Source organism: Mobula hypostoma, chromosome 7 (assembly GCF_963921235.1).
Source record: "Mobula hypostoma chromosome 7, sMobHyp1.1, whole genome shotgun sequence".
NCBI classification, from domain to species: domain Eukaryota; kingdom Metazoa; phylum Chordata; class Chondrichthyes; order Myliobatiformes; family Myliobatidae; genus Mobula; species Mobula hypostoma.
Genome location: NC_086103.1, coordinates 132697399 through 132714574, shown reverse-complemented (window position 1 = coordinate 132714574; position 17176 = coordinate 132697399). Strand labels below are relative to the sequence as shown.

General features: G+C 39.4%; 1 protein-coding gene across 2 annotated transcripts in view; it reads right to left on the bottom strand.

The window, feature by feature from the left end:
- LOC134349540 (PC3-like endoprotease variant B) overlaps window positions 1-17176 on the bottom strand; it is a 797797-nt gene that overhangs the window by 280999 nt on the left and 499622 nt on the right. For both annotated transcript variants that reach the window (XM_063054023.1, XM_063054024.1), the window contains exon 12: window positions 12464-12564. In XM_063054023.1, the coding sequence (XP_062910093.1) occupies window positions 12464-12564 (101 nt within the window). The remainder of the gene's footprint in view (window positions 1-12463; window positions 12565-17176) is intronic.

The window sequence follows — 17176 nt, the reverse complement described above, 5'->3', positions numbered from 1 at the left end:
CACCCAACCCTTAAATCCCATAGCAAACTGGGAATGTTCTTATCAGAACCTGGCAATTTTCCCATCTTTACACTTGCTAATGTGAATGTGCTTGAGAATTTTATCAGCAAGTGAAATCTCCAGCTGGATTGTCTTTCTCCTTAGTGAAAGACATTGTTTTCAGACCTTGTCATATCTTTTGGCTCCATGTACACACTGTACCTATGGTTACTATTTTGACTTATCATAAGATATTATGATACAGTATAGGAGCAGAATTAGGACATTTAGCCCATCGAGTCTGCTCAGCCATTTCATCATGGCTGATCCAATTTTCCTCTCAGCCCCAATCTTCTGCCTTTTCCCCGTATCCCTTCATGCCTTGACCAATCAAAAATCTATCAACCTCTGCCTAAGATATACATAAAGACTTGGCCTCCACAGCTGCCTGTGGCAAAGAATTGCACAGGTTCACCACTCACTGGCTAAAGAAATTCCTCTTCATCTCCATTCTAAAAGGATGCCCCTCTCTTCTGCGGCTGCGTCCTCTGGTCTTAGACTCTTCCCACTATAGGAAACATAGTTACAGAATGCCTTGGATTTTCCTTAATTTCATGTGCCATAAGTCATACAATATGGAGACAGGTCCTGTGCCCTACCAAGATGCATGTCTAAGCTTATCCAATCTTCCTGCGTTTGGCCCATGCCCTTCCAATCCTTTCCCATGCCATGTTGAGTAGGGTAAATCTGAGAAGATTATGATTAAGTTTGGTAAGTCTGAGATAGGGTCGGAACACTTGGTGAAAAAAAGAGAACCTTCTCAGTTTGTTGCAGATGAGAAGTAAAACTCATAATTATTGAAGTGGAAGGCACTAATAAATGGCGGCCCAATTTTTAACCATCTACCATAACAAAGTGTAGGACTCTTCTAATTAACATTGAACAAATTGAATAGTTCTTTGTTTACACAATGGTGTTGATGTGGAGGATGAGGGCAAAAATATTCAGAGTGTGGCCTTGCACACTTGTAAGGAGAACTATGACTTGTGCCTGCTGGGGCAATCAATGTCTCATTCAACAAAATAATAGAAAAGCATCAAAACTATTTCAGCCCAGCACAGTTAGAAATTTGGAAATTTACAAGCTTGCAACTCAGACTAACAAATAGAAAGTTATTCTAACATATCTGCTGCAGCATTGCCACCTCATTGCATTCTTGGATTGTGCACCATGGGATAATTCGTCTGTAGAGTAACCAAAGAACTCATACAATTCAAGATGCAACACATACTGGATCTTGTATTTGAACAGATATGCAAGATATCTGCACTTAGAGAAATATCTTTCAGGATTCATGCATGAAAATTAAAAGGCACCAAACCTATACATGTATCAAACCAATTGCTTAAATAAAAAAAAACAGTAACCAAAGCAATAGATGTTCAAGCAGAGGCTAAATCGTAACAGAATAATTGAGTGACACCCATCAATGGTGGTATTAGGAGGCAGTAAAACTTTCTGGTTTTCTGGAGATTAAAAAGTGACATTTAACAGAGTGGTACATGAAAGACAATATAATTTGTTAATTTTTCAAGATTTGTATACAGAATTAGTAGGATAAAAAATTCTGCAAAGCTGAACCTGACTTCTACCTATTCCTACTTTAATGCTGAGGGTGAAAGTCAAAGTTACTTGATAATTACCAATTACAAATGATTAATAATCATATGAACTAAATTGAATGGAATGGCATACCGTGCAGAGGATGAAGAGAGTCTGCAGAGAGATATTGATAGGTTAAGTGAGTGGGCAAATGTCTGGCAGATGGAGTACAATATTGGTAAATAAGAGGTCAAACTTTAAAAGAAAAAATAGAAGCTCAGAATTATTATTTAATCGGTGAAAGAATGCAGCTTGCTCTGATGCAGGGGGATTTGGGACTACTTGTGCATAAATCTTAAAAGATTTGTTTGCAGTTGCAACAGTGTACACAAGTGAAATATTGTTACTCCGTTTCTGCTGCAGCACAAAAAGAACATGAAAGATAAAAAAACTTAATAATAATAATAATAAAACATAATAAATATTCATACATAAGATAGATTATATATATAGATTGATTTATGTCCAAAAAATGAAGCTAGGTTGTACATAAGGTGACTGACAGAAAATAATAAAGTAATGGTGGAGTTAGTGGGTGGAAGTGTTGCTCTGTCTTACTGCTTGGGGAAAGTAACTGCTTTTGAGTTAGGTGGTCCTGGCGTAGATGATACTTAGCCTCCTCGCTGGAGGGATTGGGACAAACAGTCCATGAGATGGATGGGTAGTATCTTTCATGATATTACTGGTCCTTTTCCAGCACCTTTCTCTATATAAGTCTTTAATGTCAGGTAGGCTGGTGCTGGTGATCTTTGGGCAGTCTAGACTACCCTTTGTAGAACTTCCTCTCCACTCCAGTGCTGTTTTTGTTCCAAGCAATGACGCAGCTTGTCAGGATGCTCTCTACCATTCAGTGACCCTGACCTCACACATCATGAAGACCCTGGTGAGGCTAGTCAGATCAGCCCTCAATCCTCAGGAGTTTGCCATCCCTCGACACATTGCACAATGCTGTTATCTACCTGCTGAACAAAGCCTATTCCCATTTGGATAAGCATGGCAGATCTGTGAGGATCATTTTTTTTGGATTTCTCAAGTTCCTTCAATACCATACAGCCCTCATTGCTGGGGGAGAAGCCCCATTCAAAGCAGGTTGGCACTTGCATTGAATCCTGGATAATGGACTACCTGACTGGCAGCCACAGATTGTGTCGCTTCAGAGCTATGTGTCAGATATGGCTATAGGCAGCACTGGGGCCCAACAGGGGACTGTATTGGCTCCCTGCCTGCTTACTCTGTATATCTCAGATTTGAGATACAATACTGAATCATGTCATCTGCAGAAATTCTCTGATGACTCAGCAGTAATTGGCTGCATAAGGGAGGATGGGAAGATGAATACAGGGCCCTGGTGGAAGATTTTGACAAGCTGAATCATCTGCAGCTCAAGTTCAGTGAAACAGAGAAGATGAGGAAGACTTAAGCCTGCACTGCTCCCTGTTGCTATTAACAGTGAGGACATGGACGTGGTGAGGACCTGGAAGTAGCTGCGGGTGCACCTGGGTGACAGACTTGGGTGGAGCACCAACACAGAGGCTGTGTACAAGAAGGGTCAAAGTCACCTCCCCTTTCTGAGGAGTCTGAGGTGCTTTGGAGTATGCAGGCCTAGGGGTGTTGGTGGCTGATTTGAAGCATATGGGGATAGCACCCTGGATGAGTGATGTGATGAAGATGTCAGTGAGCTGCTATGCACACTCCCTGAGTACTCGACTTGGGATGCTGTCTGGCTGGGCTACTTTGCTGGGCTTGACTCTCTGTAGAGTTCTTCTCATGTCTGCTGCAGTTAAAGACAATAGCTGCTCTCCTGGGAGGGGTATAGTTTTCATGGCTGGCGTTGTGTTGCATGCCTTGAAGTGTGCATACAAGTTGTTAGAGCATTAGAGAGGAAGGTGCTTCTGGGACAGTCTGTTATTTTTCCTTCCATAGTCTTTAATGCCCTTGATGTCTAGCCACATACACCGGGAATCATTATTGGACAGATGTACAGATGTTCCACTTTTTCTTTTGCTTAGATAGCCTTTGCCCCCCTGATGCCCAAGATGAGGTTTCTCTTGGCTGCTCTGACAGTTGTTGTCACTGGACTTGAAGTAAGGAGCACACCTCTACGTTCAGCTGGGGCTTGTGATTGGGCTGTGAGATGACCATTCTTAAGGTACTAACATTGTCTACACACTCACTGATGTAGCTGATGGTAGACGAGGCATATTCCTCGAGTTCAACAAGAAAAGAAATGAAATGTTGGCCTTCATTGCTAGGAAGATTGAATTTGTGCTAGTGAGGATGCACATGGAATAGTGTATGCAGATCAAAGCTTTTTACCTGAGTAAAGGCATATGCGCTTTAGAGGTGGTGAGGAAGAGGTTCACTGGGTTGATTCCAAAAATGAAGGGAGATTGTGTTGCTCTTCAACTGCACGCTCTGGACTTTAGAACTAAGAGAGGGGATCTATCAAAACATCCAAAATTATGAAAGGAATAGTGTGGGGAAGTTGTTTCCACTGGTAAGTGAGATATACTAGGGGACATAGCCTCAAGATTCAGGGGAGTAGATGTAGGATGAAGATGAGAAGAAACTGCTTTTCTCAAAGAGTATTGAATCTGTGGAATTCTCTGCCCAGAAGAATATTTAAGGACCTACTTGAATATATTTAAGATGCTTTTAGATAGATAGGTAAATTAAGTGTAACGGGAAAAGGCCTTTTTGGTAATTGAGGTAGGAGCAGAGTCCTCTGTCAAATCAGACATGACCAGTTGACCTACTTCTGCTCCTTTTCTGATGTAGAATATAAAACTACACCTGCATAACAAATTAACATTCAGGTTAAAATGTTAAAATCAAAAAATATTCTAGACAACTATGGATAAGACTATGGTTAATGAGGAGGAATTTCTTTAGCCAGAGGGTGGTTAATCTGTGGAATTCATTGCCACAAATGGCTTTTGAGGCCAAGTTATTGACTATAATTAAAACGGAGTTTGGTCTGTTTTTGATTAGTAGGGTTGTCAAAGGTTACGGGGAGAAAGCAGGAGAATGGGGTTGAGAGGGAAAATAAATCAGACATGGGCAATGGTGGAGCAGATTCAGTGCCTAAGTGGCCTAATTTTGCTTCTATTGTATGTCTTATGGTCTAAGACACAGAACGGGCTCTGAATTCATTGTGACATTTTACTCGTGGGTAGTAGAAACTCCAGCACTTTTGTGGAAGCGGTCAGAGGACGTCACGAACATTCTGTCAAAATGGAAAAATGTAAATGTGCCTTGCTGCAGTAGGAAGTGATTTAATTAGGTCAATGAGGATTTGAAAACAGGATGAAGGTGATTAAAGAGATAACTGAGGTCTTATAAGAGCCTGGGACATTACTGAGTTCTGGTCATTACCAATTTTGATATAATACCATGGCAGATTTCTGCCAGCCTTGTCATAATGTTGAGAGAACATTATCAAGTATTAAACAAAGAAATTGTGCTGGTGGGGAAAACGTCAACAGAAAGTATTCACCTCTGCAGGAGAAGAAACAGTAGTGAATCCTTTCTGCTGCATTTTCAGCTAAAACATCCTTGCAATTCTTCCAAGTGTGAAGTTACTGTGATAAAGCATATCATTGACAAAGGCCATAAAAGACTATTGTTTGCATATTATACACATGGACCAAAAGTGAAAAAAATCTGTTCAAGGGAAGGGGCTGTTGGCAATTATATTTGAAGTTATAGTTTTCCCATTCTTGTAGCACCAACTGTAAGACTTTGGCGGACATTTTGGGGTATGTCTACTATATTCATGATGCAAAGGAAGCCCATTCCACTGTCAGAACGCAACTAGCAACTTGTTAAAACTATCTTTTGGAGAAACCGCTGTGGACATAGCATGCTTATTTTAGCACAGTAGGCAATAGAAGATGAATTCCATGTCATAACAATGGTTTCACAGAAAGGCCCATTTCTACGAGAGGTGTATGGACACGTATTTAGTGAATTAACTGATTTAGATAAAAGTCTCAACCTGAAATAACTTTATTGAAGATTTAAGAGTTATTTACCAACTAAAATTGCTAAAATGGGGACATAGTCAAGTGATACGAAGTGATTTGCAGAGTAAAATTGTGGAATACTTCTACCTGGGTACAGAGCATATGAAGCCAACTGCTAAATCATTTATTTATTGGTCTGACATAGACAATGATATTGAATATGAATAAAACACAACCTCCTAAAGAACCCAAGCAGGTACTAAAGTATTTCCACATTTTTCATAATGATGTATATGTAGCGTCCTAGCATGAACCTATATATCAGTATGAAAAATGTGGAAATGATTTAATATTTATTAATAGCCATTTAAACAGACTGAAATAATATTATCATTATTTGATCTCAGATTACTTGTCAGAAAGTAAGCTCTGGGTGCCTATTCCTTGCAACTTCTGCACCAACTTTCATCCCACTGCTGCTGGTAGAGACTTAATCCTAATTATTGGTCATTTATAGAACACGCAGCATAATTCCATGAATATGGATGTCTTTTCAGTTGAGCACTTCATTGGAGTGGTGCTTTAGAATGGCAGTTCTATAATGTTGCTCAAGGCAGAATGATGTCCATTCTCTTCTAATCATTGGAGTGTTTTGAAGCAAATGAAACAGCAAATGAGATGTGAGTGCCATTTTGCTGAGTGCAATGGATTTAAAGGCATACAGTTTGCTTAGAAATTTAACTGCTCCAACAAAAAAACAGCTGAAATGAGCTTTGCTAATACCATGAAAATAATGCAAGAATAATTAGAACTGAAACCATTGTTACTTGCAAAACACTTTATGTTTCATAAGCAGAGTCAAAAAGAAAGGGAGTCCATTTCAATGTAGGTGGCTGATTTGAAGAGATTATGAGTTCAGTAATGGGCTTAATGATGCACTGAGATCATTTAGTTTGTGAAATTTTACAAGAAAGCATTCAAAAACAGCTCCTAACTGAAGCAGAACTTACATTTAAAAGAACAGTTGAATAGCTGTATCAATGAAAACAGCAGACAGAGTTGCAACTGAGTTGCAGTCAGAAATGAAAGTAAACATGAACAAAATTGCAGTGTCTATCAGAAACAGAGCTGGCTGAACAAGTTGTGTTGGCAGGGCAGGGGCTCACATACACTAGACCAATAGAGATTTAAAGGTGAACACTGCAGAAAGTTAGACAAAGTAGGACACACACACTGTGCATATCAGGCAGACAAAAATAAATGGACTGCACAGGGAAGAGATAAAGATAAAAAGTCAAGTTGCAGTTTCAAAAAGAGTACTAATCTGCATGCTGTTGATCAAACATCTTGTAATGATGGGAGTGATACCGGACTGGCGGCCTTGAGATTTACATGTGAAAACTAACAATAGACTAGCAAAATGGCTTACACCAGAATTGAATGGCAAAATAATTAAAATTGAATTGGACACTGGCTTGGTTATTTCAGGCATTCCACAAAGTGAGAGTGAATGGCATTTCAGATACACTGAACTAAAGCCTGCAGACATACAGCTAAGAACTTATACTGCAGAAATTATAACTCCTGTGGGAATGACATTTGTAACAGTGAAATACAACAACTTACAAGCCACATTGGGCTAGTATGTGGTAAAAACAGGAGGGCCAATATTGTGGGGATGTGAGTGGCTGAGACAATTACAACTTGATTGGAGATCCATTCACCATTTGCATGCCACATCACTTGTAATAAAGTCAACTGAAAGCGAATTCAGAAAGGTACTGGATGATGCCTCAGCAGTGTTCAAGGATGGCATTGGAAAACTCAAATATATCAAAGGTATAATAGTGTTAAATGAAAATGCCACACTCAAGTTTTGCAAAGTTCGCCAGGTTTCTTATATCATCTGTGATAAAGTATCCAGTGGGCATTGAGGCCAAAGGAATACTTTCCAAAATTGAATGAAGCCCATAGGCAACATAAGTGGTCCAGTAGCCAAAAATAATGAGTCTGTCAAGATCTGTGTGAGATTTTAAGGTCACCATCATCCCTGTATTGAAAGTAGATCAATACCCTTTGCCCAGGATAGAGTATATCTCTGCAAACCTTTCTGAAGAAAATCTCTTCAGCAAAGTGGACTTAGCTAAGGCCTACCCACAGATGGAAATGGAAGAAGAGTCCAAAGTGTTTCTCACCATAAATACTCACTAAGGGCTTTATTGCTGAAATAGCCTTATTTTTGGAGTCATATCTGCACCTGTACTCTGGCAGAAAACTATAGACCAATTGCTGCAAGACTGTCCGGCACTCAGTGTTACCTGGATGACATCATTGTTACCAGTAAGAATAACAAGGAGCATCCCCAAAATCACAGGACAGTGTTAAAAGATTATAAGATTATGGGCTCAAAGCATGACACAACAAATGTGAATTCTTACTGTGGTCACACTATGGACACACAAGAATTACACAAGTGTGCTGAAAAAATTCAAGCGATGGTAGATGCTCCACGGTGAATGGAAGTGTCATAGTTGTGGTCCTTTTTAAGAATTGGCACCTACTATAACAGGTTCCTGCCAAACCTGACCACTGTGCTCAACCCCTTGAACTCATCACTGCAGATCAGGAAGAAATGGCAATGGACAAAGCAGTGTGAGGTGGCTTTCCAAAAGGTGAAGGAAATGGTGATATCAGACACTGTACTCACACATTATGACCCACATTGGCCAGTCAAGCTTGCCATGCACTGTTCAGGATGTCAACACATTGAGAAGAAAGGTGTCCGAATCTGTCAGGACAACTTCCTGCATTCCCAGAGGCAACTCCTACAACCATCACAGAGGAAGCCCCAGAACCTGACATTGTTTCACAGCCACAAATCACTCCTGCCAAACAGAGTGATGTCCCCGTTATTAGGAAAAAATGTTATCTCACAAGAGTAAGAAATCCTCCAAAATAATGCGTGTGAGTATGTGTATGTATATGTATGTAAATTGAGATACATTCTAGATTGAGTTGAAGTTTACAGCTATTGAAAGAGCAGTGCTTTGAATTTAATATATCAGTAATATTTGAGTAATATTATAAATGTATTGTTTGATTAAGGATTCTTTGTTGTATACATAATGCATTGCAGGTTATATGTAAAAGTATGTAAATAGAATACATCATCATGTTACTATGTCATATGTGCATGACTCACTTAAAGTAAAAAAAAGTTAGACTCACATTCCAAGCTCCCTAGGTTTGTTTTCAATTTTTTTTTTGCTTTGGAGTTTCAAAACATTAACACTTGTATTTTGTTTTGGGCTTACCGTATATGGCATTATTAATATTATTTGCAAAAGAGAACTTCTTGTAGGCTGTTTCCACTTTGAAAGCTTTGGAGGAATCTATTATTCAAGGACACCAAACTGACATTTGGGCAATTTACTGGCAAAGCACCTGACTGGTGCGCTGTACTTAAAAGCCAGGAGGCAGTGATTTTAAGGCTCTGGACTCAGATCCTCCGTGGGTGTGATGCCTAATATACTTCATGATGCAATTCACTCAACTCAGCCTCCCCGTATTGTCCTTGCCAATACAGCAGCATTTTTAATTTGGAAGAGAGTGGAGGGAAGCTGCTGGGTAGCAATGACCTGAGTGATTTTTGTGGGATCTCGTGTCATACTCCTGTCAATCCACCACATTTTGTATTTCGTTTCATTTAGATGATATCAACTCATCTGTTCCATCCTGGTAGCGTCTGTACTTAGATCAATATGATTGCTGTGCTTGATTTCACCAAATACAAGAGGTTGAGGTAGAACATTGCATGCAAAATGGCAATCCCTGACCAAACTTTATTTGCTGAAGAATGCTCGGCAGCTGTAGCAGGGCTTGTATATTATCACTACCTTTAATGTGAAGCCAAGTGACATAGGTGGCAAAAGGTTTTGCTCCCAATTGAGCTCAATGCCTTTTTTACTCAGCTTTGTTGTCAAAACATGGAGGTATCTTCACAACCTCCCACAGCCCCCAATGACCCTGTCATTTCAGTCACTGAGGCCGATGGGAGAACATAATTCAGGATACACACAGAAAGCATCCTGCCCATATGGGGTACTTGGCTGAATACTAAAGACTTATGCTGATCAACTGGTGGTCTGAGGTACCCTTTTGCCTCTAGCAGGCTTCAGTTATACAGGTGCCCAAGAAGAATGTGGCAGCCTGCCTCAGTGATTATCATCCTATAGCACCTACAACCAACGCGATGAAGAGTTTTGAGAAGGTGGTGATGCAACATATCAACTACTGCATGAGGAGCAACTTGGATCCATTCCAAATTGCCTACTGTCACAACAGGTCGACAGCTCATGCTATTTCATTGGCTCTTCACTCGAACCTGGAACACCTGGACAGTGAAGATGCATACATCAGGATGCACTTCATTGACAATTCAATGCCATCATCCTCTCAAAACCAATCAGTAAGCTCCAAGACCTTGGCCTCAATATATCCTTGTGCAACTGGATCCTCGATTTCCTCACTTGCAGACCCCATCAGAATGGATTTGCAGCAACATTTCCTCTACAATCACCATCAGCACCGCAAGGCTGTGTGTTTAGCCTTCTGCACTGTAAAGCTAAGCAGAGCTCCAATGCCATGCATAAGTTTGCTGATGACACTAGTCGTAGGCTAAATCAAAAGTGATGACGAATCAGCATATAGGAGGGAGATAGAAAATCTGACTGAGTGGGGCCACATCAACAACTTCTTACTCAATGTCAGCAAGACTAATGAGTTGATTATTGATTATGGGAGGAGGAATCCAGAGGTCCATGAGTCAGTCCTCATTGGGAGATCAGAAATAGAGAGAGTTAGCAACTTTAAATTCCTCGATGTTATCATTTCTTTCTTCTCAGTGCTTCTTTCTATTTACTGTGAATGCCGACAAGAAAACAAATCTCAGTGTTGCATATGGTGGCGTAAATGCAATTTGATAAGAAATATATTTTGAACTTGGACCAATTGATAAATACCTCATTTCATTATATCCAAACTTTCATTTCATGAAAACAACATCATTCAGTGAAATAAATACAAAAAATAAAGTGGAAAGTGATTTTTTTGCCCAAAATGTTAATACGTGTATTTTTTTATTGCATAATTTTTGTTATTTTACCTCATGAAACCTTGGACTGTTTCTTACTGCTTGTCCTAATTTTATATACTTAAAGAAACAATATTTTTTTTGTAAAAATTAGCATCCAAAAAGGATGTGGAATTTGAGGTGCAAAGAGGATATATGCGACAGTTAACCTGATTGATTTTTGCACCTGGTGAGTGCCTTGACACATCCTTTTTAAGGGCACGTTTTCTCTCTGGGAATATCCTACCAGGAACATTTGCAATCTTTGTCAGATTACTCCATCAATTTCTAACACCATGGCCAATAAATTAACTTGGGCTAGTGTTCAAGTGTCCCCTCGAAGACAAAAAGCCCAAGCTCATCATAAAACTGGCCTTCAGGCCTCATCAGAATAATGGCGCAGAGCTGCTAGCATCGTCATGCTTTTACAAGCAGTTTGCTCAAGTGAAGAATTATCTTCTTTGCTGTCAGCAACTCTCAAGCAAATCTTGAAAAGGTGAAGGAGAATAGTAAGAAGATTGTTCATAAACACAACTTCCACCTATTGACAGAAATGTTGTGGATCAGGAAAAAAATACTGTTCCATCTATTTCCATGTCAATTTCAAGTCATTAATTGATCATGCTACTTAATTGTAGCTGCTGGATAGACCATATAGACTTCTAGAAATTACAAACAGAATGGATCCAGCTCAGATTTCCGGAAACATCCATTAGTTTCATCAGAGATAAAAGAAACTTGAATCTGGAAGAACAATCTGCTGAAGGAACTCAACAGTTTGAACTGTAAGTGTGGGAGGAAAGAAACTTGGTTTTTATTTGAAGGAAACAAATCAATTTGTTCAAAGCACCACACCGAATTTCAAATAAGCACTGCCTGAGGCTGACATGAACCAGGGCAAATATTGAAGACTCAAAACAGGACTTCTTTCCTCTTCTAAACCAAAGTTCACACTGGTCAAAATCCTACCTTTAGCACAATGCTAAAGCTATCCATTATTTAAGTTCAATCTGTGCGACAACTAGGTATTTTTGGCTGCTTAGAAATGGTAATACGTTGTGTTGAAAGCTTAAATCATTAGAAACACTGTTTTCTATAGTATATATGATTACAGCACTTGTGACACCATGCAAACTAGGACATTAGAGATTTATTGGAATCTTGGGACACTGAGAAATTGTCAACAACCATTACTGAAGTGGGATCTACTGGAAACCATGCAATTAAACTCGCATACTTCTATCATCAGTGTGATATTAATAATGACATCTATTATACAAAGGAGAGGAAGAAAGGTCTTCCCGATTTCCTGGATAAACTTTGCCTTTTAACTAAGTTGGCAGAAGAAATATCCATCTTTAGGGGGGATAAAACTGAAAATGCTGGAATTACTCATCAGGTTAGTCAGCATCGGTGGGGAGAGGATCAGAAACGGTGTTTCAGGGCAAATAAGTTTCATGAAAATATTGCTGAATCCAGGAACAGATATTTCACTATGTATCTAATTTCCATGTTTCCGTATGTAGGAGTGGAAAATAGAGACGAGTTGAGCAGTGGCAGAGAGGGGAAGGGTGGGGAAGGGGGTTATCTACAGAATGACTTTCGCCTAATTACATTTTTCACCATGATCAAGAATACCTCACAGAAAACCTTAGTTCTAAAGTCCAATTAGCATTTCAGAACAGTATTAGATGTACTATGTTTGCATTTGTGTGATAATACTTACTTGGCCTGAAGGACCAGTGCAATGATACCAGCTGCTATTGGAGCTGCACTGGAAGTACCTTTGAAGGTTTTGGTGCATTCATTATCAAGTTCTGTTGTCACCTGTTGAAAACAAAGTAATTACACATATTATACTATTAAAAGACTTAGCACTCCAATTAGTTCCCACCCACAAGTGCAACAACATTGAGCACAAAGAAACTATAAAATGTATTAAGAAGTATTTATAATGGCACAGTATGAAATATGTTAACAGAACCATAAAAATAATGGAATTTAATACTTGCTTGTTATTAAAAATGACACATTACTTCACCGACCCTAACACAAAGCAGTAATTGTTAAGCTATTTTTAAATCCTGATGGCATATTGGTTTATGTTTTTGATTTGAACAGAATAAACACATAAATGTGGTTTTACTTAAATCAGATTTATAACATTTTCTATTCCAGTAGCTTCACATTAATGGAATCTGCAGATAATAAACACATGTTGAGTATCTCTTATCCAAAATTACCAAATCTGAAAACTTTCAAATTCCGAAAATTTTTTGAGTGCTGACATGACAAATGGAAAATTCCACAAGGCATTGGGACGGTTCCTAGCCAATGTGCATCACAAACAGTTCTGAGAAGTGACCTCACATATGTAATGAGCAGAAGTAAATGAAAATTGAAAAACGCTGCATAAACCATAAAATGAAGATCTCAATTGTGTATTGAAAGAGTGGATTCATCAGCATCAGAATATAACTATATAGCTAGGGTGCCTAAAACCTTTGCACAGTACTGTATTTGTCAACGTGAAATGGAGAGCAAGTTTGTAAATCTGGCAGGAGCAACATATGATGGGAATGTGGAGCGCCACAGGAGGGGTGAGGGATATGTCACAGAGGAGTAGTGTCAGGGGTGTGGGGGGGGAATGAGACACCCAGTCCTGAGACACCAGGCAAGGTCCTTTGATTCCAAACAATTGGTTTAATGATCATGACAAAATAAATCTCTGGTGTTTCCAATTCCCTCTCCTTTCCCTTTCCCCTTTCCCAACCATGATTCCCCTTTCCCTGCCCCCTTCCCACCCTCAGTCCACAATGGAGGCCCCATTTCAGAATCAGGTTTATCATTTACATATGTCGTGAAATTTGTGTTTTTTTTGTCTGGCAGCAGTAAAATGCAATACATAAAATTACTACAATATTCTGCAAAAATCTTAGGCACCCTTGCTATCTATCTATCTATCTATCTATCTCTCTCTCTCTCTCTCTCTCTCTCTCTCTCTCTCTCTCTCTCTCTCTCTCTCTCTCTATATATATATATATATATATATATATATATATATAAAACATGTGGGCACATGGCCAAGTGGTTAAGGCATTGGACTAGCTTCCTGGAGGTCGTGAGTTCGAGCCCGAGCCCCAGCCGAGGGAACGTGTTGTGTCCTTGAGCAAGGCACTTAATCACACATTGCTCTGTGACGACACTGGTGCCAAGCTCCTAATGGCCTTCCCTTGGACAACATTGGTGTCGTGGAGAGGGGAGACTGGCAGCATGGGCAACTGCTGGTCTTCCATACAACCTTGCGCAGGCCTGTGCCCTGAAGAGTGAAGACTTTTCAGGCGCAGATCCAGGGTCTCGCAAGACTAACGGATGCCTTTATTTATTTATATCTAAGACTTTTGCACAGTATTGCATACATGTGTGTATATAGTATATAACTTGCACATGTATCATTCATTTAACAATATGACTCCCTTTATTTGTGAGGTTCCTAATGATCTTCTGAGAACACAAGGCACTTTAAGAGCAATATAAATGACCATTGCATGTGCATATTGCTGTTGACATTTCTAGGCTAGGCAGGTCTCACTATGAAATATTGATCAATGATAGTAACATATTGCCTATTTTCTCCTAAATAGTGAATCACAAATAGTGAAAATTGAATTAATTGCTACGTGCTATATGCTTCCGCCTAATTCATCAACAATATTTTCAAAAGAGAGAAAGGACTGTTGTCACACATTGTTGACAGAGTAGGTGTTTGGAAAAGACAACTAAAAGCTTCCTTAAAGCAGCAGGTTTTAAGGAAGATATTGAAGGAAGAAATAGGAAGTCATCTTTCCGGACTTCAGAATTAGTGGAGTATTGATATCTCAGAGGAGATTACCAATGCATTGGAAAGGTGAGGAATTTGAAAGATGAGAATTTTAAAGTTAAAACATTACTTAGCTGGGAGCCAATATGTCAATGCTGGGAGATGAATTGATGGGGCTAGTTGTGAATTAGACCATGGACACATAGCTTAAAAGACATCGTTTAAGGAGTATATTCTGTGGATGCAGGCCAGGATTGTATTGAAGACTAGAGGTAACAAAGTTGCGAATTAAAGTTTCTCCAGCAGATAGACTGAGGAGGAAGTGCTATTACAGAATGTGACATAAATCCTCTGAATTATGGTACAGATGTCTGTTTTAAGCTTATTTCAGAATCAAATGCAACTATGAGTAGTGAGTGAGAAAGCAATATCACTGCAGGGTGGGAGCCATTTGAAAGGAACAAGTCTCATCAGGCGTGAGTCATAATTTGAAGTAGTGAGTGAGAGAGTGACAATGTTGCAGGGTAGTGCCATTTGAAAAAAAAATGACATTATAGGTAGAATAAATATGAAAGACCTATTTACCTTAGAGGGGATGTGGCCTGGGGAAGGGACAAAAAAACTAGAAGGTACAGATGTAAAATAATTGATAGACTAGAAAGGAACTGTGCCAACATGGATTGAGTATTCACTAATAAAATGATGGAGGAACCATAAACTGTAATCGAATTTAAGATAAATTTGAAGTGTTATGACCTGTAGGTTAAGGATCTAGAGCTGGACACTGGTGTTAGGCTGGAGGGCTCTTCATTAATCAGCATGGACAGAATGTGGAAATGGCCTTCTGCATCTTAAGCTGTCCATGATTCTATGATTTATTGCAGGAGATGTTCCTCATTGACAATTTTGGAGCTTAAGAAAATCCCCAGATAGAAAGGTTATAACTTTGAGTCACAGGAGGAGATAATTAATCCTGGGGCATTACCCAGGCAAAATTCTGCATTGATGTACTGGGCCAGAGATGGCTAACATAACCATAAACCTCTTACTACCTCTTACTATTTATCATTTTTTAAAGATATGAACATCAGAGATTTTTTCCCCATAATTTCCATTTACTTCAGTTTTGTTAATGCTTGTAGTCAAATGCTGGCTCTGTCTCGAGGGCAGTTACTCTCTCATCACCTCTTCAATTCATTCTTTTATCCACTTTTCAACCAAGGTAGCAACAAAATCTCAAGTCAAATGAGTCTGCTGAAAACCACCACAGACCAGGTTGTCGATGTGACACTTGATCGTACTATTTATGACACCTTCCAATATTTGCTGCTGACTAAGATTTAGACTGGTGTGGCTTTAATTGGTTAGCTTTGCATTTGCTCTCATTATTTTGTGCATGGTTTGGCGAGCTGTAACAGGTAGTTCTGTGGCATAAATGTTTAACAACATTGTTGTCAGGGTTCAAAGCTTTTTTGTAATCAGTGGTGTTCTTCCAATATTAGGCACAATTCTTAAAAGATCCAGTAAAGTAAAATTTGGGAATATTGGGAGGAATGATATGCACAAATCATTTGAAGTGCCAGAGCAGGTTGACAAAAGAACTTCTCTTGTTAATTTAAATTATCAGGGATAATTAATACATGGGTGTTGATAACAGCAAGCCTTTGATTTTATCAATTAAATGTGGAATTGCTAAGTTATAGAATGTTTAGCAAGGCACTTGACAAGGTCATGCATGGGAGGTTGGTCAAGAAGGTTGAGTCAGTTGCCATTCAAGATAGGGTAGTAAATTGGATTAGACATTGCCTTTGTGGGAGAAGCCAGAGAGTGGTAGCTGATGGTTGCCTCTCCGACTAGAGGCCAGTGACTAGTGGTGAGCCACATGGATCGGTGCTGGGCCCCTTGTTGTTTATTATCTATATCATTGATCTGGATGACAACACGGTAAACTGGATTGGCAGGTTTGCGGATGACACCAACACTAGGGGTGTAGCGGACAGCACGGAAGACTAGCACAGCTTGCAATGGGATCTGGACCAACTGGAAAAATAGGCTGAAAGCTGGCAGATGGAATTTCATGCAGACAAGTTTGAGGTGTTGCAACTTGGCAATTATACAATGAGCAATAGGGCACTGACAAGTGCAGTAGAGCAGGGGATCTGAGAACACAGATCCATAATTCCTTGAAAGTGGCATCACAGATAGGTAGTGTCATAAAGAAAGCTTTTGGTACATTGGTCTTCATAAATCAAAGTACTAAGCAGCAGAGTTGGATTTGTATAAGACATAAGACATCAGTGAGGTCCAATTTGCAATACTGAGTACAATTTTGCTCATCTACCTACAGGAATGTGTCAATAAGTTTGTAAGAGTGCAAAGAAAATTTACGAGGATGTTGCCTGGACTTGAGCACCTGAGTGTCGATGATTCTATGACTTGTTGCATGAGATGTCCCTTCTTTATAAGAGGGAAGAGGTTGAATTGTTTAGGACTTCATTCCCTGGAGCATAGAAGAACGTGGGGAGATTAGGTAGGGTAAATGGAAGCAGACTTTTTCTACTGAGGTTGGGTGAGATTAAAACTAGAGGTCTGGGGTTAAGGGTGAAAGGTTTACTATTT